Consider the following 21,860-nt stretch of genomic DNA (forward strand, 5'->3'; position numbering starts at 1 on the left):
GGTGGCCCTTTGTTTGTCACACCATGGTTAAAGCACCTCTAAATTCAAGTGTTGAGATGATTGTAAGATGTGATATGTTTCATATAAGCCTGCAGTTGAAGAAATTGTATAAAGTGAAACCAAGCAATACTCAAGTCCTGAGCTTCACATTCCTCACAGACTCTTAAAAAGGATTGTGTCACTTCAGACACATCTGTGTGTCTGGTTTGAACCAACATACATTTGCATTTCTTGTCAACACAACGTATTTTATTGACAACATGTTATATCGGTATGTGTTGTTATAACCATGTGCTGTGTGTGACACTAATGTGTGTTGTCCCAAAAGCAGAAACACATTGAAAATTCCCAAAATGTGCTGAAGGTGACCCACTCTTTTTTTTAGGAGTGTGGTCTGGCAGCTGGTCTGCTTAACACATTCTGTCCACCACAACCAAACAAACAAATTGAAAGAGACTTATGCTAACATTGTCTGTTTTAAGGAATACAACATTTGGCGAGCCTCTTTGGTTTAATTCCTCCAGGTTGTGACTTGATGCTTCTAATTAGACACTGCCTTAAGAGACATATATGACATGTTTCAAAGAGAGATAAATAATCCACATAAGCTTGAGGTATTTTCTCATTCGTATTTCTTAAAACGTAAGGATTTTTGCCCATCTGTCCAGCTCACTGTTCACGCCCCTGAGACTAGATGTGCTGTTGACATTACCAGTACGACCACGGTCAAACTCATATATGCCAGTGTTTTCAGCAAAGTGAAAGGACGTTTATTTTTAGACTGACTTAAAGGAATAGTTCAAGCTTTAAAGAAGCCTATGCATTTTTAAGTCCATCACAAAAAGCACAACCAATTTCACCAATTTCAGTGTTTTTGTTATTGACATATTGGAAAGAGAGATTATCCACATTTGTTCGCAATGTGATAGCAGTGTAGATGCAAGTCCATGGAGCTGAAATCAACAACAAACAACTTCTTCTTTCAGTATCCCAGCAACTGTAACACTGAGTCAACTGCTTTTTATGGATTGAAATGACGTGAAAGCTAACTATCCCCATCCCTTTAAGCTCTCCAGCTCTGTAGCTCTCTTCGCCTTCAACCTCTCCTCCTGGCGACTGGATTTACAAACCGATTTACAAACTATTACTATCTGTTGATCTGTGCAGATGTAGGATCAGTGGTTATGTCCCACTAGTATATAAACCTCACTATCACTGAAGAAGAAAACTGGTCCCAGAGTCAGCAGTCATATATATCTAATAATATATCTAAATATGGCAGCAGGTCTTTCTTCGCTCCTCTCCCCCTCCTCTCCTCTTTTCCCTCATCTTCAGTGCTGTGGGGCTCCCAGGGGGCTCGAGGCCCGCGGCTCACACATGGCTCTGTCTGTCTGTCTGTCTGTCTGACACACTCCCATTGTAAACAGCAAATAACAAAGATAAACTCAAACAAAGCCAAGCTCTGTCTGTCTGTTCTGGCATATTTGCTTTTAGTTTTTAAGAGGACAGAGGACCGGCTGATGCCAGAAGTGGCTTTGAGCTACAGCTGAGCGGGGGGAGGGAGGAGAAGGATGTTTCTCTTTCGGGGGGAGGGGGGGGGGGGTCATCTGTCGCCCACGGCTGCCTACTGTCTGCCTGCTGGACCCAAAGCTGGCAGCAGCCGCGGCAGAGGAACCCATCATCAGTCGCTTGTCAGACACAGCAGATGCCAGGATGTTGATGGAGAAGTGAGAATTATTCAAAAAAAGGTCTCTCAAAATCTTTTAGGGTGTTTTTGGTTTTTTTTTTGAGAGAGAAGAGGAAGGGGATAGATGTGCGGTGAGTGTGTTTGCGGGGTGGAGAGCGGGGGAGTGTTTCCTGTTGAAACAGTGAGGCAGGGAGGAGGGAGGGAGGCGGGGGGGGGGGGGGGCAGTCAAGACAGACGTACACCTGTGGCTGGGCGTAGTTGTGGCTGGGTTCAGTGAAGCTTTGGGGCCGGCGGTCGACAGGACGCCGGAGCTCCTCTTTACGTGTGAAACGTGTATACAGTAGAGAGCAAGATGTTCCTCGCTGAAACATCAGTGAATCACTCCAGCAGCCTATGTGGGCGACGCCATGTCAACTCCGCTCCATTTTTTCTCTCTCTCTCTCTCTCTCTCTCTCTCTTTCTCTTTCTCTTTCTCTTATCTCTTTGACTGCCTCCCTGCTCAGTCCTCTCCCTCTAAATTATCGTACTTTCTCTTTCCTTCTCTCTTACTCTTTCCCTCTAGTCATCGCCCTCTCTCTCTCTCTCTCTCTCTCTCTCTCTCTCTCTCTCTCTCTCTCTCTCTCTCTCTCTCTCTCTCTCTCTCTCTCTCTCTCTCTCTCTCTCTCTCTCTCTCTCTCTCTCTGTCTAGGGGTTTAGGTAAACTGTGAACCCTCAGGTGTTTATTCCTCTTACCCAGGGACCCAATTAGCAGAAGCACTTCAGTAGGATCCTCTATTATCAAAAGCCCAATTTAAAAAAAATAAAATAAAAAAATAAAAACCCCACCAAAAACAATCATGTTGAAAGGTTTTCATCACACACAAAGACCCCGCTGTGCTCAATCGCGTGTAAAAAAAGATGGCACACGTTATGATCTGCGTCTCACGATTTTATTCACTTCGGCCCAGAAATATTCAACATTTCTGTGTATGTGCTTGGGCATATTTGGTCAGCTCTGTTAATCAAATTCAAACCCATTTCTTACATGCTGTCAGAGAGCTGAGTGTCCAACGCTGTTGTTGGCCTTTCTATCTCTCACCCTCCCTCAAGCTATGTGTGTGTGTGTGTGTGTGTGGGAGGGTCTGGGTGTGTGTGTGTGTTAGAGAGAGAGAGAGAGAGAGGGCGGAGGGGTCGTCTGTGTGTGTGTGTGTGTGTGTGTCTCCACGAGTATGTGTTTGTCTCTTTGACTGACTCACCCTCCTCACATCCCTCACCGGAACTATTAAAAGCATGGCTGTCCTAAGGCATGAGGGATATGATGGCTGATCCTTCACCTCTCAGCATCTCTCACTTCTCCTCCGCCTCTCGCTCACTCTCTCGCCCAAGGAGTCCCGACCTTAACCCTCACCCCTTCACCAGTGTGTGTGTGTGTGTGTGTGTGTGTGTGTGTGTGTTGGAGGGTGGGGTGGGGGGGAACTACTGCGGATGTTTTGTTTTTTTCTAGCACGTCCTATCTCTTACCCCGCTGGTTTTGGAAAAAGGACAGCGAGGAGATGCGGAGGAGTGGAGAGGAAGCTGGCTGTGAGGGAGTAACTGAGTAGAATCAGCGGAGGTTATTCTGCTCTCGTGGGTCTGTTAGTGAGCGTACACCCATGCAGCTGTGCCAATTAACCCTGCCATCTCTGTCCCCCCCCCCCCCCCCCCATATCCTTTTGTGGGCTGTTGTCTGAGTACAGTGCTTATGTACACACAGCCTTTAATGTGTGTGTGTGTGTGTGTGTATGTGCTCATTTCTTTTGGACATGTGTGCGTGCATGCAGCACTAACTGTTTGCGAATGCGGTTTGTGTGTGACCTGGTGGTTCGGTGTGTGTTGTGTGCTTCCTCATTCCTGTTTGTTTGTCACAGTGTGCGTGCATGTGTGTGTGTCTGTGTCTATACCCCTGCTGCGTGTGTGTGTGTGTGTGTATGTATGTGTGTTTGACAGCCAATGATGATGCCGGGCATGGGGAGGAAAGAAGCGAGGCGCAGCTCCCTCTCGTACGATGCCACTGTCACATTGGATCAGTCAGCGCAGCGCACAGGCAGGGAAGCAGCTCCGCACAGCCATGGGAATGACACTGCACTTCTGCTCTGGGAGACACTGATGGAGAGTTGGGGGAGGGGGTGGAGGGGGCGGGGGGGGGGGGGGTAGCCATGCTGCTATGGGCTTCTGTGGACATGACTACTGTTAGCATGTGACTGTATTTTGACTTCATGTTTGAGCAATTAATAGAAAATAAAAATCTAAATCGCAGTATGAACTTCTGCAATTTCCAAATCGCAGAGACTGCAATTTATTGCTTAAGAGAGAGAGGCGTCCCAATGGCTTTCTGAACAAGGTGTTTTAGTGCTGCGGGTAATCTTTGGTTCATGAATCAAGTACAATATTGGTGAAAACCTTTCATCCTACTCAAACTCAGTAAATCCTAACATAATCACTTTTGTCTAAACAATTTCTAAGTTCTACAAAATTTCTGACAAGAAAAACTTGTGATAATATGAATCGCAGTTTGAATCACAATTGCAATATTCTGTCAAATAATCGCAACTACATTTTCTGTCAATATCGTTCAGCCCTACTTCATGTGTTGTTAGTCTGCAACTGCCGTCTGTCATGATGCTGCTTCCTTGGCCGGGTCTCCCTTGAAAAAGATATACTTCATCTCGATAGGAGTAACCTGGTTAAATAAATAGTGCATGAGCATGAGAATATATGAGCAGCCATGCATGCTTGTGTGTGTCTGTGCGCCTGCGTGTGTGTGTGTGTGTGTGTGTGTGTTGTGTATACAGCAGAGAGGGTGTGAACAGGCCCAAACCCAGTGTTTGTTGTGTAAGCACACCTGATCCCTGCTCTCTCTGTGTTTGGGGGTAAGCAGCAGCTCCGGGCCGCCTCACACTGCAGTGATCCCCCCGTCCCGACACCGTTTCAGTGACAAGGTTACTGTCAGGTTAATGGGTATGGGCTGTAGGCGCTGATCCCGGGAACGTAAAGCGTTAAATACTGTCATGTTGGGTTGTTTTTACTTAAGTGCGGCGTAACCTAGTTCTTCTGATATGATCGCTGTTGCTGTTGCCAGATGTAACTGAGGCAGTTCAGGTTAAGTGGGCAGCCCCAGGCAAGGGCATGAGTGAATAGAGGAGGACAGTAGAACAGTTTGTCTCTCATTATTGCTACGAGTTCCACAGATCTGATACCCTGCATCCGCTGTGGCAGTTCGCGTGTGTGTGTGTGCATATGTGCTCTCTGCATGTTCTTGTTTGTGTAGTAAAGAGTCCTATTTCAAAGTCCAAAGACCACATGTTTTGGAAAAGAATATCCACTATTCATCCCTCATTATTTCAAAATTACAACTGTTTGTAGTTAAAAAATTGTTAACAGTTGGTGCTACGTTTTTAAGTGGAGGATATTTCATTTTGGAACAAAGCTCTTCATTTTAACATTTCTCAGACAGTGTGCTAATTAATCTTATACACGAGGGAGGAGGTCTATTTTAAGGCATTGGCAATGGTGGTGATAACTGCTATTAAAGGAGGAGGATGCCCTTTTTAGGAGACTGGTTTAGTGTTGGGATGTAGAGATAAGTAGCAATTCATTTGGATTGATAGAAATCTTTGTCCATTCAGCTGTGTTTCCGTGGTAATTTGTTTATGTCAAATATGCAGCTCTATCTCTGACTGTGTGCGTTTTGCTATGGTTACACTTGCGAGTTTCAATGCGACTTTATCATCAGATCAGACTGGGTTACACCAAATGACATACGAGATGAAAACGAGATGATACATCTCAAGGGGTTTATCCTGATATAATAAAATTTCTCTAAACATAAATCAAATTTTGCTCACATTGCCTTTGGATCTTTAAAACCAGATATGGAAGTGGCCGGGCTTGCATTGTGATCGGCATTCCATGTAGTAAGGATGAAATCCAGACACACACACACACACACACACACACACACACACACACACACACACACACACACACACACACACACAGTGTTTGTGTAAAAAAACAACAAATTCTTTACCTCGCACTTTTCTATTATTCTTCCTTCATTCTAGGAATTTTAGTTACGCTCTATTATCGATTAATATCTTTTATGACTTTGATCCTTGCATTCCTTTTCCATTAGCTTCTTGTAACGTCGGTGATTTAAGCTTAAACTGCTGTTGCACTCATTGTGACTAAGATAAGAGCATGAGCTAAATGTTCCAAATGGAAAATGTAAGTATATTGCGTAAGAAACTCTCTGCTGCTTTCCAGGTTTGTCCTCTACTATGTGAGGTAGTATGAATGTATATTTCCGTGTATCACAGTAACCTTGTTCCTCTTGGTGTGTCCATCCAGGCTGGCCCAGCAGTATGTGTACCCCCAGGCGTTCCTGCAGCCCAGCCTGGTGCTGCAGTCCCAGCTCAGCCCCACGGCGGCTGCTCTCGCCTCCCCCTACCTGGACTACAGCTCCGCCTACAGCCACTACGCCCCCACCGGCCTGGAGCAGTACCCCTACACCCCTTCGCCGTCACCCTCTGCCGGCTACCTCAGCTACAGCTTCTCCCCCGCCACCCCGGGACCCGCCATCACCGCGCCCCCCACCCCCCCTACCCCCATCCACCCTCCCCTGGCCCCGCTCGCCGCCGTCTCCGCCCCGCCCCCGGCCTTCCTCCACTACCCGCTCCACCAGCCGGACCGCATGCAGTGAGCTCTTGAGGAAGGCGGAGAGCGTTGACGGGGTTGGAGCTGCCATAACCGGTGATGACTTGAAACAGTGTGACTGTCGCGCTACGGCCTGTGACATCATCAGGATGAGACTGGATAATCGGGGAGAGAGTGTGATGTAATCCAAAGGGCTTTTAGAAAGCACTCTCGTTCCTGTTTTTTTTATGTTATTGTTGTAAAAGTTAAGGAAAATGTTCAGTTGCTCTTGTCGTCAGCGTATGATATGAATGTTTTTCATAAGTGGCGAAGGTCAGGGGCTGGAGTGAGAAGACGTGGTAATCTGTTGGGAATTCCCCTCTTGTCCCTCACCCTTGGCGGAGAGTTTGGGCCGAGGAAGCAACCTGTGACTGCTGAGGAGGGGGATGGGTAAAGACAATAAGAAATATATCTGTCTGATATGATGCTGCGGCTGCAGTTTCTACTGAGCTGAATGCTGGATACTAGCCAAGCTGAGAGCCAGTTCCTCTTTCAGAAATGCAGGTCCAATTACCTCTTCTTCAAGATTACCTTTCTGTCCATGGCCTTAGAAACCTCTCTCTGTACGTGGTTCAATTTGTGTTTGTCGTTTATATTATACTCTTATCTCAAGTGAACAAAAACAATGTTTATACTCTTTCTGACCGTCGGATTCCTTTTTGTTCCTTTTATCTACTGCTGGCAAGTTATTACACAACGATAATCACAGTTTAACAGAATATGCAATTAGGATGAACATGAATAAGGTAGGCAGCACTGGTGTATAGTTTTTGTATTGCTACTCTTAGAAAGTTACTCAGAGAAAGACCTTGTTAACACTTTAAATACAATGTTCATCACATGGAAGTCTTGCAGCAGCTTAGGCTACTTTTGACCTGTAAATGTTGGAGCAAGAGCGGCAGTTATCCCAAGCTGGAGTTGGTCTTTGGGGACTATTTGATATTGCGATACTTACTTAAATTACATAGTAATACATATCAAGCAAATGTGTATGTGTGTGTATATGTAAAGAAGCACAACTGTGCACAAACTACGTGTTCATGTTTACTGAATGTGGGTGAGTGCATTGTTTTTTTGGTGTCTGTTTTTCTGTATATGTGTGTGTGTGTGTGTGTGTGTGTCTGAGTGAGTGACGGTGTGTGTGTGTGTGTGAGAGAGAGAAAGAGAGAGATGCAGTACACCCCAGTGTCAGGACCCAGCTCCTATTCCAGCCCATTGTAATTGTCAGAGTTGCTCCTTTGTCTTTCCCAGCTGCAGAATAGAGACAGAAGCTTCAGCGATGATATTGGAGTCTGTCAGTGCCGTCGCACCACCTTTTAGTTGTCTACAACCAAGCCATACAGCAGATACAAAACAAATATGCAAAATAAAAAGAATATTTCTAAATAAGTAAAGTGATGATATCTTTTCTGAGAGTGATCGGAATGACAGTCGCTTTCGTCCTTCAGTTTTATTTTCAAGCACTAACAGTGGTTTAGTATCTGCGGGGAAACGGCTGCTGTCATGTTACACAGCAGATATTCACAGCTTTGACCCTGACTGCGCCGCCCAAACACCAGAGGCTAGTGGGAGCCAAGGGCGTCACACGCAACTTAGTCATGTTCCACCCCTAATGTACATAATATGTGTGAAGAACAACACATAGATGCAGTGAAATGCTCTGAGCCATCTTGATCCCTGTTCCTCCCTTTTCCACTTAAATGACCTGCATGTCCAAATCAAGATTCTTCTACACTGGTGGTCTGGCAAAAAGTCTTGAGGAGGAGAAGAAGGCCATATGGATAAAATGAAGTGAAATAAAGTAAAATAAACACATTCTGCCTTTGTACAAAGCTTACAACAGAGAAGGGCTGCACTCTGTTTGCCCTAGAAACGTTTAAATGCATTCATGTAAAAGTTGTGGCTCCTATAGTCACTAAAGCGACTGAACTGCTGCCTCCCACAAAACTCTTTACTGTCTTTCTTTTGTTAGGGAGGGCGGGAGGTCAAAGTTTATCAGCTACGATGCACCAAACAGAAGAGAGGGGAAGATAAATACATGTGTTGGTTCTAACCATCTCCCCACCATCTCTCTTATCAAACACTTGCAATAGTCTGCCTTTGGGGTGGAACCTGTCGTACCCAGATAACCCCTCCCTTCACTACACCTCCCTCTCCCTGCTCCCTTTTGTATCTTACTGTAACCTATTAAAGCATCATTTTCCTTGAAGTGTACTTCACCAGTGTGAGCTCTTACCTAATGTTCCTGATGCTGAATGTCAGTCTGACACGTACTCTTTTCGCCATCTTGTGGCCACAATTGTATATTGCAGCTTACAATCTCCTCCATACTCCATAACGAAAGTGAACACAAATGACACAAACTTTGTATCAACTTTTTATGTTTATTATCATTTAAATATCATTGAAACTGCCTTGTGCTCCCAGTAAGGATCAAATAATAAAAGGAGACTCAATGTAAAGCTTGCACGGCCGATCTGCAGTGAACAGACCTGGTCAAAGTCTGGGATACAACATTTCCTTTGGATTGCGCTGGTTCAGAACAAAAAAGCAGATGGTTTATGTAAAAATGAATATCATAGCAAATACCACAGTGAGGGGAGGAGAAATGATAATGTCTTAAAAATTGATGACAAAATGAACATAGTCATGGTACGAACAGGAGAGTGGTAATGAAAATAAAACGAAATAAAAAGTACTGTATCTGCAAACTCGATCACACACGTTCACATACGGACACATACACACCCACTTGCAAACACACTCATACGTACAGGCACACACGCGGGCACACACATGCACTCGCTCACTCTCACCCTCACACTCGCACACACACACACACACACATACTGCAGAAGCATCCACACTCACACACACACACACACAAACACACAGATAAAATGTAGTGATTTGAAAAATGAAACCCTGGTAAAATCTAATGGTATCATACATCCACGTCTTGTGTCTGAAGTGCAGAAAACAAAATGAAACTGGAAAAAAAAAATGAAATAAAATGGAGAGATAAATTCAGATGAATAATGAAAAGCATGCCCATCTTCACTGGTCTAACTCAACCTTAAACGACTACAAACCCAGAGTGTTGCCCTCTCTACCCGACCCAAACCCCAACCCCCATCTACACCCCAACCCCCACCCCTCTAACTCTACCCTCACCTGCCCACCCCGTATACCCTCTTACCCTTCCCGTATACCTACATCCCCACCTCACCCTCATCCTGCCCTTACGCCCCGGGTCTCCCCCCCTTTCCGACATCCCCCCCCTTCCGCAAACCTCTCCGCTGGATTCAAGGATCCGCGTCTGTGTGGCTGTGGCAGAAGAAGAAGCCTTAGCTGGGAGGAGGAAGCAGACAGGAGGAGACAGCGAGGCAAGTTGGCTCAGGCTCTGGTTGCCATTTTATCAAAAACACAATGTCCAGTTCAGGATACAGAGTGAGGATTGGGGGGGAGAGGAGTCTCGTTGCATGTTGAGGTTGAAGGTTGTGAACCTGTATGTATGTATGTGTGTGTGTGTTTTTTTAAATTTTATCTTTTTTTTTTTTACAGCGGTATCGGTTTATGCCGTTTGTTATTTGTTAGTCAGCGTGTCTAGATGTGAAAGTATTTGGGTTAGTGTTGTGCGATGGATGTCGTGGGTGGGGTGTGAGGGTGTGTGTGGGCGGGGGGTGGGGGGTTGGGGTGGGGCAGTGTGGGTTGGGGTTGGCGTACACAGGGCCTTGTCCCTCGTCCCTCAGCCCCAGTCGGAGGGGGGGCGGGGGCCGGTTTATAGGGCTTGTGTCTTGAGCTCGATGGGCTCCCCGCGGGTGTCCTGCTGGGCCTCGGCCTCGGGGGGTCGGCTGCCCTTCAGTGTGGCCAGGCGCTCGGAGAGACCCCTCATGCGTGGGAACAGCATGAAATCGTACAGAAGAGCGCCCATGGCACCTCCTATCATGGGCCCGACCCAGTACACCTGTCACAAGAACACATTAGCTTCAATACATCTCTCTCCACATATAGTGTTCAGTCATTTACAACCCCCATTGAGAAGGGATTTATTTCTTCAGTGTGAGTGCAGGTCTTACCCAGTGGTTGATGAAGTTCCTGAACAGCATAGCAGGGGCGAAGGATCTAGCAGGGTTCATTCCAGCACCGGTGTAGTACATCTAAAACACAGAGTCAAGGGAGTTTTTTCACTGTATTGTCTAAATACATATATATGTGTATGTACCTGTGTCTGTGTCTCTGTCCGTGTCTCTGTGTGTCTATGCTCCTCACCCCCATGAGATGTCCAATGGTGACGGAGAAGCCGATGGAGAGAGCAGCAGATCCCATGCGTCCGTTCCTCCTCTCGTCGGTCACGGAGAAGATACACACCACGAGCTGCATGGTGAGGAACACCTCCACAGTGGTGGCCATTCCCAGGCTGATGCCAGGCTGCAGCTGGAGACACACAGAGAAGAAAAACATGTGTATACAGAATTTGCAAAAGTCAAAGAAATCACCCCTGAGGTTTCCTGTGGATGCATTTCACATCTAATGAACGAATGGGTTTTCTGCTGTGGTGAAAGGCCACTTGAGTTTGAACTTCATCTTGAGATGGTCTCTTGTTATTTCAGTTAACTATGCAGAGTAGAGTATTTGGATTTGTAGATTTCTGAATGGATGGCCTGGTTATACTCTATAAAACAGACTTGGAATCTCTTATCCAATGTGATGATTCAAGCCCTCCATAGACAGGTTTCATTCTTCCTGTCTGCCGTTCAGATGCCAGTGGACCAGTGACCAGTGGAATTCTCCATTACTAGATTCAAAAAATATCTAGGATCTAAAATGTATGTATCTTCTGCTGACATCTCCCTCTGTCCATGGATGGTAATCAAATCATCAACTGACCCTAAAGTGTCTACCTAGCCTTCCTCAGTATTGCTATGTAGTATACTTGGCTGGTTTCCGGAAAAGCCATGGTGGGTCCTTACCGTGTTCATCGCCATGTTGCCTCTCATGTTGTTGGGTGTGACTCCGTAGAGCACGGCGGCCCCAGCGACGGCACCCAGGCACTGGGCGACCATGTAGAACATGGCGCGGAAAAGAGACATCTGTGAGCCGACAAGGTAGGCAAAGGTAACGGCAGGGTTAATGTGGCCGCCACTGATGTGGCCAATGGACTGGATGAGGGTGGCAGCTGCCAGCCCAAAGCACAGGGCCACATGCAGGACATGGTGAGGCCCGGTGGTCCAGCGCAGGGCAGCGCCCATGCCGAAAAACACAAAGAACATGGTCCCGAAGAACTCTGCAAAGACCGCCCGCCAAAAATTCATGGACCGGAACTCCCACATGGTGACTGTTCACTTGAGGCTCCCCACCGAACGAAGAAGGTTCTTTAAAAACAAATCTGTCAGGGTGAGTCTAGAAAAGGTAATTGCGTACCTTTTCGGTCCGTTCACACTCTTCAAATGCCAAAATAACAAAAAATGATCTCCCTTTTGTAGTCAGCTAACTTGGCTGACCAAAACACGCAGAGAATCAGTTCAAAGACAAAACAGTTTTTCAAAACGTCGACAGACGAATCCACTCAACAAATCTCTACCAAGCCGTGAACTGGGTTGGTAAAGTCAACTCAGCTGTGCTCGCTTGCCACCTCTGTCCACCTGTCGCAAAGACATAGGTGTGAAATATGTGGGAGTGTGGGTGGAGATCTCAGGTAGGATGACTTGTCAAGAGGAGGTGGGCATCAATGCTAAAGGGGAGTTTCTAAAGTAGAGACAGGGATAGACAGAGTGTCCTGTGGACCTTTTAGCCTCTCTGACGGAGGGGAGAGGGCCAGACGGGGGCTTTATAATACCCCCCCAGGGGCCCCAAGTGACGCCATAATCCCCCTGTAGGGCCAGGGGCGGGGGGCGGCAATGCTGGACATCCCAAATCAAACAAACTTAACCCCTCTGTCGCCCCCCCCATAACAGACCGGGGCAGAAAGAGAGGCAGTGTATCCGAGAAGAGTAACAGATAGAGCAAGAATGAGAGGAGGTCCATAAGGAGCATTTGGTGGAAAGTAAAGAGATGATGGCAGAAAGAGAAAGTAATGACAGTGATGTTATTCATATTCAAGGAGTGGGAATTGGGTGAAAAATAGCCTTTGCGAAGAGCATCTGGAGCAGAGCAGGGAGAGTTTTCTTTGGGGCGTATGTCATCTGTTGACATATCATAACTGTCATAATCATGGGAAACAAGTGCTGATGGCGGAGGACAGAAAACACACTTGCTTGCACAAACACACGCACATGTACACACACACAAACACACGCACACACACACACACACACACACACACACACACACACACACACAGATAATACAGTGATCCGCAGTTGGGGCCCCGGACGGAAGAGCCTAAAGCTAACAGCGTTGAACTGACCCATACACTGAAATGCCTGACCCTGTGAAACCATTGTCTGTAACAAGCATGTGGGCCACATATGAACAAGGAATAGTTGACTTAATAAAAAAGCACAGACGTAACACAGGTAAATGGGTGTTCAACTGACAAAGCCTGCATTTTGCATTGTCCATGATGTTAATGAACTCTGGCGAATATGTCTGGCGAATGTGCAATTAGGTGTGCATTAGGTGCAAGACTTTAGCTCCTATTGATCCCACCCATTTCACTCCTAATTATAAACGATGTGGAGACTATATGGTAAAGTTTATCGTCACATGTATTGCCCGTTTTATCATCTCATATCATATTTGTTTCTGTGGCCAAATACACCATCAACCACTGCTGACAATAATCAGTGATCTTTAAGAGTGTAAGAGAAAGGAATTTGTCTTTCTAGTGGCAACAGTCATTGCCAAGGCCCATGGGATCCAGACAGGATGCCGAATTTACAAAAGTAACAAACTTGACTTTGGCTCTGAAGCTCGGGGCCTTCAGTGATGTTGGTCTACAACCAACGCCATGGGATGGTAACACCAGAAGGTGCATTCTGTTTTATCAGGTGGGCTACAAAGAAGAAAAACATTGCAAAGGAGAACACTGAAAATGAAAGTAGAGTGTGGAAATTGTAGAGCACCAAGCAGTGAACCAATAATAATAATTTACATGCAGAGTGGTTTCTGTCCTCTGTTCTGACAGGCGCTTCCAGGAGGTGCTTGTCCGCTCGGAGCAGAATTGATTAGCCAGAGGTTTGCATTGTGTGAGAGTGTGTGTGTGTGTGTGTGTGTGTGTGTGTGTGTGTGTGTGTGTGTGTGTGTGTGTGTGTGTGTGTGTTTGGGGGGTGGTGGGCTGGGGGACATTGCAGGAGGACGTCCAACCAAAGCCCTGAAAATTCTGTGCGTGGGGTTAGGGAAAGGGGGGAGGTGCAGCAGGGCAGGGGATGTGGGGGACAGGGGGGTTATTGACCAGTACTGGGGCATCGCGCTGACCAGTCGAGAGCCATCACTGGGCAGGAGGGGGGGGGGGGGTGGGGGGGTGGGGGGGTGGTGGTGGTGAGGGGTGGTGGGGTGATGAATGGAGAACGCTGAGCTCACCGTTTTACCTCCCTTTTATACATGTTAGAAAAAACACACACAATGCAAAATGCTGGCGGCACTGCGGCAGTATAGCTATTGTCCATGTGGTGTGTGTGTGTGTGTGTATTTGTGTGTAAATAGTTCAATGTGTGTGTATGAGAAAATAGAGGGAGAAAGTTTGATGTGCATATTTGAGTATGCGTGCACTGTGCATGTGCATGTATGTGTGTGTGTGTGTGTGTGTGTTCAAAAAATGAAATTACAATGCAAGTGTAACACTGATTGCTAATACAGTTTATTCTAGAAGACCTGCTGTCAAATCCAGATAATACACTGCCCAGTATGTTTTGCCTCCTTTAACATCAAAACATATTTCAGACAGAACAAACATGGCAACTTATACCACAGATGAACAATGAATATAGGGCTTCATGAATGGATATAATATTGTCACACTGGGTAATATACAAAAACATTTTTTTTGTCTCATGTCCTTACAAACACAAATGCTATTACACACATACGCACACACACACACCCACACACACTGTATCAATTGCTAATTACAAAGCTTTTCTCAGTGAGGGTGTTTGTGTAGAGCCATTACAGAGGTATGAAGGTCCATTTCATTGTGAATAGGAGGCCTTGGAGAAGAGACGGGTGCTGATAGGCACAGAGATGAGAGAGATGATGGACTGATTGAGAGCATCATTGAACCCACAGTGCATGGCAACGGCCTCTTTAGCATTTCAAAGCATTCGCAGGCATGAGATACAACTGAATATTGCAAACATATGGGCTTTTTTTTTTTTTTTTAGCAGAATTTCAATGAGTTTACATCACGTATTATAATGACTACTGATGTGCAAAATGTAAAAGTAACAATACGGAATCTCACAATATAGGCAAAATCTTCATCTACATACACCGGTGATAGGCAACTAGCAACAATGGGTCCCATTCGGTCCCTACACCCTTTAAACCCAGCTCCCACATCAATTTCTCTCCAATGTGTGCAGTAAAGAGCATCAATGCTTACACACATTTTAACCAGAATTTTGAGAACCTTATGAACCTCCAATATGTGTCTAAAATGTCTTATTGTAAGGATAACACAGTGAAATGTGTCAGATGAACATTGTGGTCACTTCCAGTTGTTGCCTTGCCTGTTTTCACTTTTTTTTTCTCTCACCTGAGAATGAATATTATCTCTGGCTTTACTGTCAGTGCAGGTAAAAGAAGACCATATTGTCACACATTGGGAGATGTTGTGGATCTTTGAAGTCTATGAAGATGATCATACCAAAGTAATTTTATTACTATTTTAAAGGCAAGTTACAAGTCATATGTTCTCAGGCTCATAATGTTTCCATAAGGTGTTTTGAAATTCTAAATGATCATTTTTATACAGAGTATTACGGAAGAGGATTAGGGCCACTCAATAAAATAAAAAACGACTCAATTGTGAGTTTTTTTCTCGCAATTGTGACTTTATTCCTCAGAATTTAGATTTTTTTTTCTCTCACAATTCTGACTTTATTTTTCAGAATTCTGACTTTATATCTCAGAAAAAAAGTCAGAATTCTGAGATATAAAGTCAGAATTGTGAGGAAAAAAATTACATATTAGTCGTTTTTTATTTTATTGAGTGCCCCTAATCCTCTTCTGTAATATTGTGCATAAATGTGTGTTAAGTAGTTGGTAGCTATTATTTTGTATATTACACCATATTTTTAATATATTCAGGTTTCATGTGAGAAGTTTACATACACAGCTCTAAGCTACTTCCTTTTCTTGGTCCCAACCACTGTCAAAGTTGCTACTCCTGGATCTACACGACATACATTTACATTTACAATTTCATAAACATCAACATGATATTGCAGAATGGTGTGTGTGCGTGTGTGTGTGTGTGTGTGTGTGTGTGTGTGTGTCTGCGCATGTGTAAATGTGTGTGTAATCAGTTGTTCTCCTGTTTGTTAGCCTGCTTGGCTCTCATGGCGTTCTGAGTGACAGTGGAGAGCGATGACCGGGACACACTGGCCGTCTCCACTATCTCAATATCCTTACAGGTCAGACAAGCCACCAGCTTCTGGCGGGATGCGCTGCGTGCAAAAAAGAATTCATGGGACACGCCTGCCAGTACTGCACCTAGCACCGGCCCTATCCAATACACCTGAGGTTAGGCAGGGAGAGGCAAAAGAGAAACATGTTAAGACGATATGATATGAGATATGAAATGTATGAGAAGACAGAGAAGGCACGTATGGGTTTCTGAGGCTCTTACCCAGTGGTTTTCCCAGAAACCAATGATGATGGCTGGAGCCAGAGAGCGTGCAGGGTTCATACTCGCTCCAGAGAACCGTCCCTGACAGGACAACAACACAGACATTCAAAATCACTGGGCCAGTTTCACAACCATGGATTAAGCTCAGTCAGAAAGAAGTGTGATTTTAATGTGGATCTCCATTCATTTATTTTCTTTACCCACTTATTCCTTTCCAGGGTCACGGGGGGCTGGAGCCTATCCCAGCAATACACTGGGCAGAATCACCAGTCCATCACAGAGAGACAGAGAGATATTTTAAAGGTTTTGAAGAGCAGGCTTTCCTGCATGATTTGTACTATAGTGATCTTAGCAGAGTTACTCTGATTCCAGATGTTGAACTGGCATGGGAATATTTTCACTTAATCTTCCTGTCTATCTCTAATAAACATGTTCCCATTAAGAAGTTTAAGATCAGCGGTAGGGACAATCCTTGGTTCTCAGACAGTCTTTCAGAGCTAACTCGTCTAAGAAATAAATCTTGGGACCAAGCTTTTCAAACTCCTCTGCTGATTGGACTACGTTTAGAACAAGTGCACCTTACTGATCAGAAATTCCAAATCAGAGTTTTATCTAAAGTCAGTTACAGAGAACCTAAATAACCCCTCAAAATTCTGGAAATTAATTAAATCTTTGTCAGGTACACATGTTGCATCAAGCCTCCCTGAACACATTCTGGTTGGCTCAGATGAAATTAAGGAGAAAAGCTGCCATGGTCAGTCAGTTTAACAAACATTTTATCCGTGCTGGGTCTGTATTTGACAGCTCAAATGTAAATACATCTGTCCCATGTCTTGCCACTACTGCAACTGATGGAAATTTGGATTTGTTTGATTTTAAAACTATATCAGTTGCTCAAGTTTGTAAAGCTCTGAAAGCCATTGACCACAAAAAGTCTGCAGGTCCAGACAATCTGGATCTTTATCTCTTAAAGGTGTAGCGGCAGACATTTTTGCTGAGTCTATTACTCACATTTTTAATTTGAGTCTTCTGTCCAATTCAATTCCTAAAATTTGGAAAGCTGCCTATGTTCTCCCCTTACTTAAAGGTGGAGACCCCTCTGAGCTGAACAACTACCGTCCGATCTCCAAGCTCTCAGTCCTGGCTAAGATCATTGAATCCCAGGTAAATTTACAGTTAAAACAGTTTTTACTTACGCTTTTTACTTACATTTTAAACAATTTTCGAATTACTGCTGAACAAACTTAGGAATGCTGGTTTCGGTCCTAAGACTGTTAGATGGTTCAGAAATTATTTCGTAGATCGAACTCAGTGTGTCCAGGCAGAGGGCCACAAATCTGATTTTCTTGGGATAACTAAAGGGGTCCCCCAGGGTTCCATTTTGGGACCTATTTTGTTCTCTATTTTTATAAATGACTTGGGTAAGAACATTCAAGCAAATATACACTTCTATGCTGATGACACTGTCATTTATACGCATGCTCCCTCCATAGTACAGGCGGTGCAAGAACTTCAGACTGCATTTCAGTCATTACAAACTGCTCTGCTGAGTTTAAAATTGGTTTTAAATCCTCAGAAAACGTAGTTCATGGTCTTCTCAAAAGCTCGCTTACAGTTGCTTGATGATCTTAACATTTTCACGTCTGATGGTATATCCATTGAAAGGGTGCCCTCGTACAAGTACTTGGGTATATGGATAGATGACAAGCTTTTATTTAATGTACACATTGCTAATCTAGTTAGGAAGCTCAAAGTGAAGATTGGCTTTTATTTTAGAAATAAATCTAGCTTTACTTTCAAGAAAAAACTTGTGGAAGCTACTTTTCTGTCTGTGATTGATTACGGTGACATATTGTATATGCATGCAGCCTCCTCCATCTTACGGAGCCTTGATTCAGTGTACCATGCATCTCTACGTTTCATTACAAATGCAAAGTCCCTTACTCACCATTGCATTCTTTATGATTTGGTGGGTTGGACATCACTGTCCACCCGTAGATGACAGCATTGGTTTATTTTTATCTATAAAGCGATACTGGGTAAACTTCCAGCTTACCTCTGTACCCTTCTCTGTCTCAGAACTGGTAGCTATCAGCTACGCTCCTCCAAGTGTTTGCTTTTTAATGTACCCCGGGTTTTGACAGATCTGGGGAAAACTGCATTTTCCTACTATACACCTTGGGCATGGAATAATCTACAAAATGATCTAAAATTAGACGCATTTATATCCATTGATGAATTTAAGGGCATCATAAAGAATGTGGTGATGGAGACATGTAGTTGTTTTTGTCTGGATAGGCCACTGTGTTTGAATAGCTGTTCTTCTATTTTATTGTGGATTTTTGTATATCATGTTGTATATGCTGCATTTTAATATGCTGTGATTCTGTACGGCTGCTACCTTGGCCAGGTCTCTCTTGTAAAAGAGATTTTTGATCTCAATGGGACTTCCTGGTAAAATAAAGGTAAAATAAAAATAATAAAACAGACAATGACTCACACTAACAGGTATTTTAGAGTCTCCAATCCACTTGTCTCTGGAATGTAGGAGGAAACCCACAAGAACATGCAAACTCCACACAGACGGATTTAAGACTGGGGATCAAACCTGGGTCCTTCTTGTTGCAAGGCAATATAGGCTACATATAAAAAATAAAAATGAAATATATAATAAAATGTGGTTAAGGACTAAATTTAATCTTTATCTGGAAAACTGCCTCAGTATGTTCCATCAATCATCATGAGCTTATTGACCATGACTGCTTATTGTCAGCTTTTCTCATAAATGACCCTTAAGTGTATTATTTCTGACAGAGAGAAGGAGATTGATCTGAATAATCTTGAGCTTCTCTTACCGCTATTAGGACTCCAGCAATGTGGGCGAATCCAATAGCCAGGTTTGCTGGTTCTGTGCACTCCCTCCGTCGCTGGTCCTCCACTGAGAACACAGTGAAGACCATCTGGAAGGTGCACAGCATCTCCATCCCCAGAGCCTGGGCTGCATTCATTTCAAGAGGCACCTGGGAGAGGTAAGAGAGGAGCAGGAATGAGGGCCAATAGAAGGATTTTCTGTCTCTCCTACTTACAATAACACACCAAAGTGTTGAGAACTGACCTTGTTGAGGAAGGAGTCTGCAGTGAGTTTGAGCGGCAGGGCCAGGTAGAGGGCCCCGGTCCCTAGAAAGGCCCCCACACACTGTGCGGCGATATAAACAAGGGCTCTGAGAACATCCACCCTCCGTGTGGCCAGCAGAGCCAGAGTCACCGCAGGGTTCACCTGGTCAGGGAACACAGACACAGGCTTACATATTCAAAAACACTCAGAAACAATGAAAAACAACGCAGTCACAAAACAACTCAAATGTTAGCACCAAAAAAGAGTTCTCAACATGCACAGTAATAAAATATATTGGACAAGTCAAACAAAAAACAAAGCAAAAGTGAATTTAAAAACAACTATGTGGCTATTAGACGTTTACCTGCGCCCCACTGATCTCTCCAAAACAGTGGCACAGTGCGACAATCACCACACCGATTGCCAAGGCTGGGTACAGGGGTCCCCCAGAGGCCTCTCCAGGGCCGGGCACAGAGGCACCCAGCACGGCGCTCACTAACACCAGGGTGCCAAGCAGTTCTGCCAACACGGCACGCCAGAACTGCCGACTACGTAGCTCCTCAGAGAAAGGAGACATCAACAAAGACAAGCTATATTTAGCTCGCTAAGCATCTTTATATTTGGGTAAATTAAAACTGGAAAACTGGCACCCTGCTCAAGTCCCATCTAGTACTCTGCTGCATGACTGAAAACAGCTTCATAGCCAATAAAATGTAACATATTGAAATAAAAGTCACATAATTTGTAATCACAGAGCCTGTTCAAGGTAGAATCTGCTCTTAATTACATTTTGAAGAAATTGAATTTGAATTTTCACTTCACTGGACAAGTTTTAAATTGCATGTTAAAGGCTGACACGCATCTCAAAATTGTCAAGGATAACACAAATGGGACACTGCTTTTAAAAACATACACACACACATAGACAACACTCATTGTATCATAACAACTAAAAAAAAATCAAATGAATAACCTGTATTTCAGCACTTCAACACTTCTCTTTAACATGTTGTTGAAAAAGTGAAACACAAATGCGTCGATGATCCCAAACTGATGACACTTCATACCCATCTGACCTAATAATAATAATTTACTGTTGTTGTTGAAACAGTTCAAGTGCTGTCATAAAATACAAATAAACAAACACTCCTTGGTGAAAGCAGTGTTGGTCAAGTGCGTTACTTTTTTTGTTACAGGCTCTTACAGGTTTTACAGTTGGAAAACACAGGATCTAAAACTGTAAGGCAAAAAAATAAGATGCTTACCTCACGCCACGTCATTTCAAACAGTTGTCTTTAGTTTTCTCTCTGTCTGTCTATCGTCTGCCAGTCCGTCTGTGTGTAGTTGGGGTCTGAGGGTTTCAGGGTCTCTCTGCTACATAGCTCATTAACTCTTCTGGAGGAGAGTCTGAGAGGTCCTTTGATGAGAGCAGCCTCCTCCCTCTCCCTCTCTCTCTCCTCACCCCCTCCTTACCTCCTTACCTTACCATACACCGCATCAAGTGTATGTATTCCTCTGCACAGACGGCCCTATCTACTCTAATTTGATGACAGACCTTTACCATTGCAAGCCTCTGAATCAACTGTCTCCAAGGTTGTCTAACGCCCCACCTAACTCCTCTCGTGCTTTTTCTCCACCAGATTCTGCCATACATCAGACCTTGAGCGAAGCGGCAATTTAATACATCTTGAGAAAACCACAAGGGGCCCTTGATTTATCTTCGAATGCAAGTGATTGTGTCCACTTCAGAGGCCTGCACAGTGTCCAGATAAATCAGATACACATTATCTTGTTGAAACATACTGAAGTATATTTTCCCCCAGTCCTGCCAGCTATACATCCAATGCAGTGATGGCCTTAACTGCATGTTTGATTGCAGCTGGGACTTCAACAGCGCGCTTCCACAGCTCTCCTTGTCCTGTTCCTCAGCCAGTTGGCTCCTGTTGGGCTGAGCGGAGCCGGTGTGTCCTGAGCACCTGGCACCCATCACTGCTGCTCAGGCTAATTTCCATATCAATTATGGGGAGGAAGGGACCATTACTGAGCGGGGAGCACCAGAGCAACAAGAACACACCGTCATATCATGACCAAACGCAAATGAAAGGTGATTCTGCTTTGAAATGATTTCTCAGGTCATACTATATCGCATTCCAGCATCAGGTAGAGTAAATATGACCTAGAGCAAAACTCTGGTCAACAGTCAGAAGGATGATTGACAACTCTAGCAATGTTATCCTCTGATGTGTTACATCCTGGCTGCTGAGGTGAGGCTTCTGAGAGGGGCAGATTTGCTGTGAGACAGACAGGAGAGACCATGATTTCCCCAGCAGGACAAACAGGGAATGAGAAGCAGCGAGGTTAAAGGTAAAGGTAAACGTTGCTGTGTTATGTTGACATAATACTCTCAAATATGGTCTCCTCCCACCCTCCCTTTTTCCTTACACAAACTACTTGTGAGGTACCGCTCCGATCACCATGGGGACAGACTCTTTCATGATGCTGTTGCCATAGCACCTATTGTGTTGCTGCATCTGTGCATGCTTTTCATATCC

General features: G+C 44.6%; 4 protein-coding genes across 4 annotated transcripts in view; 2 read left to right on the plus strand and 2 right to left on the minus strand.

The window, feature by feature from the left end:
• Positions 1–7,037, plus strand: part of rbm38 (RNA binding motif protein 38) — a 13,097-nt gene extending 6,060 nt beyond the window's left edge. Inside the window, exon 4 of the mRNA XM_071894598.2 lies at positions 6,056–7,037. Coding sequence (XP_071750699.1) covers positions 6,056–6,407 — 352 coding nt within the window. The 3' untranslated portion in view covers positions 6,408–7,037. The remainder of the gene's footprint in view (positions 1–6,055) is intronic.
• Positions 1–21,860, plus strand: part of LOC139908023 (nuclear receptor coactivator 3-like) — a 192,069-nt gene that overhangs the window by 54,877 nt on the left and 115,332 nt on the right. The window lies entirely within an intron of this gene.
• Positions 10,182–11,733, minus strand: mipb (major intrinsic protein of lens fiber b). Its single transcript, XM_071894532.1, has 4 exons — positions 11,374–11,733; positions 10,673–10,837; positions 10,480–10,560; positions 10,182–10,367 (listed from the first exon to the last, which is right to left on the minus strand). Exons 1-4 carry the CDS (start codon positions 11,731–11,733, stop codon positions 10,182–10,184), a joined length of 792 nt encoding a protein of 263 aa, XP_071750633.1.
• On the minus strand, positions 15,867–20,588 carry LOC139908070 (aquaporin-4). Its single transcript, XM_071894655.2, has 6 exons — positions 20,574–20,588; positions 19,673–19,864; positions 19,309–19,470; positions 19,049–19,213; positions 16,194–16,274; positions 15,867–16,082 (listed from the first exon to the last, which is right to left on the minus strand). The coding sequence occupies exons 1-6, from the start codon at positions 20,586–20,588 to the stop codon at positions 15,867–15,869; spliced, it is 831 nt and encodes a 276-aa protein (XP_071750756.1).

Source organism: Centroberyx gerrardi, chromosome 14 (assembly GCF_048128805.1).
Source record: "Centroberyx gerrardi isolate f3 chromosome 14, fCenGer3.hap1.cur.20231027, whole genome shotgun sequence".
Taxonomy (NCBI): Eukaryota; Metazoa; Chordata; class Actinopteri; order Beryciformes; family Berycidae; genus Centroberyx; species Centroberyx gerrardi.

Excerpts from the sequence above, each read along its gene's own strand:
- mipb (XM_071894532.1), bottom strand. The coding sequence starts at position 11,733 with ATGTGGGAGTTCCGGTCCATGAATTTTTGGCGGGCGGTCTTTGCAGAG. Across the intron at positions 10,838-11,373 it reads GCAACATGGCGATGAACACG|CTGCAGCCTGGCATCAGCCT; the intron begins GTAAGGACCCAC and ends GTGTGTCTCCAG. Across the intron at positions 10,561-10,672 it reads CCATTGGACATCTCATGGGG|ATGTACTACACCGGTGCTGG; the intron begins GTGAGGAGCATA and ends TCTGTGTTTTAG.
- LOC139908070 (XM_071894655.2), bottom strand. Across the intron at positions 16,275-19,048 it reads TTGCTGGAGTCCTAATAGCG|GGACGGTTCTCTGGAGCGAG; the intron begins GTAAGAGAAGCT and ends TTGTCCTGTCAG. Across the intron at positions 16,083-16,193 it reads GTTTCTGGGAAAACCACTGG|GTGTATTGGATAGGGCCGGT; the intron begins GTAAGAGCCTCA and ends GCCTAACCTCAG.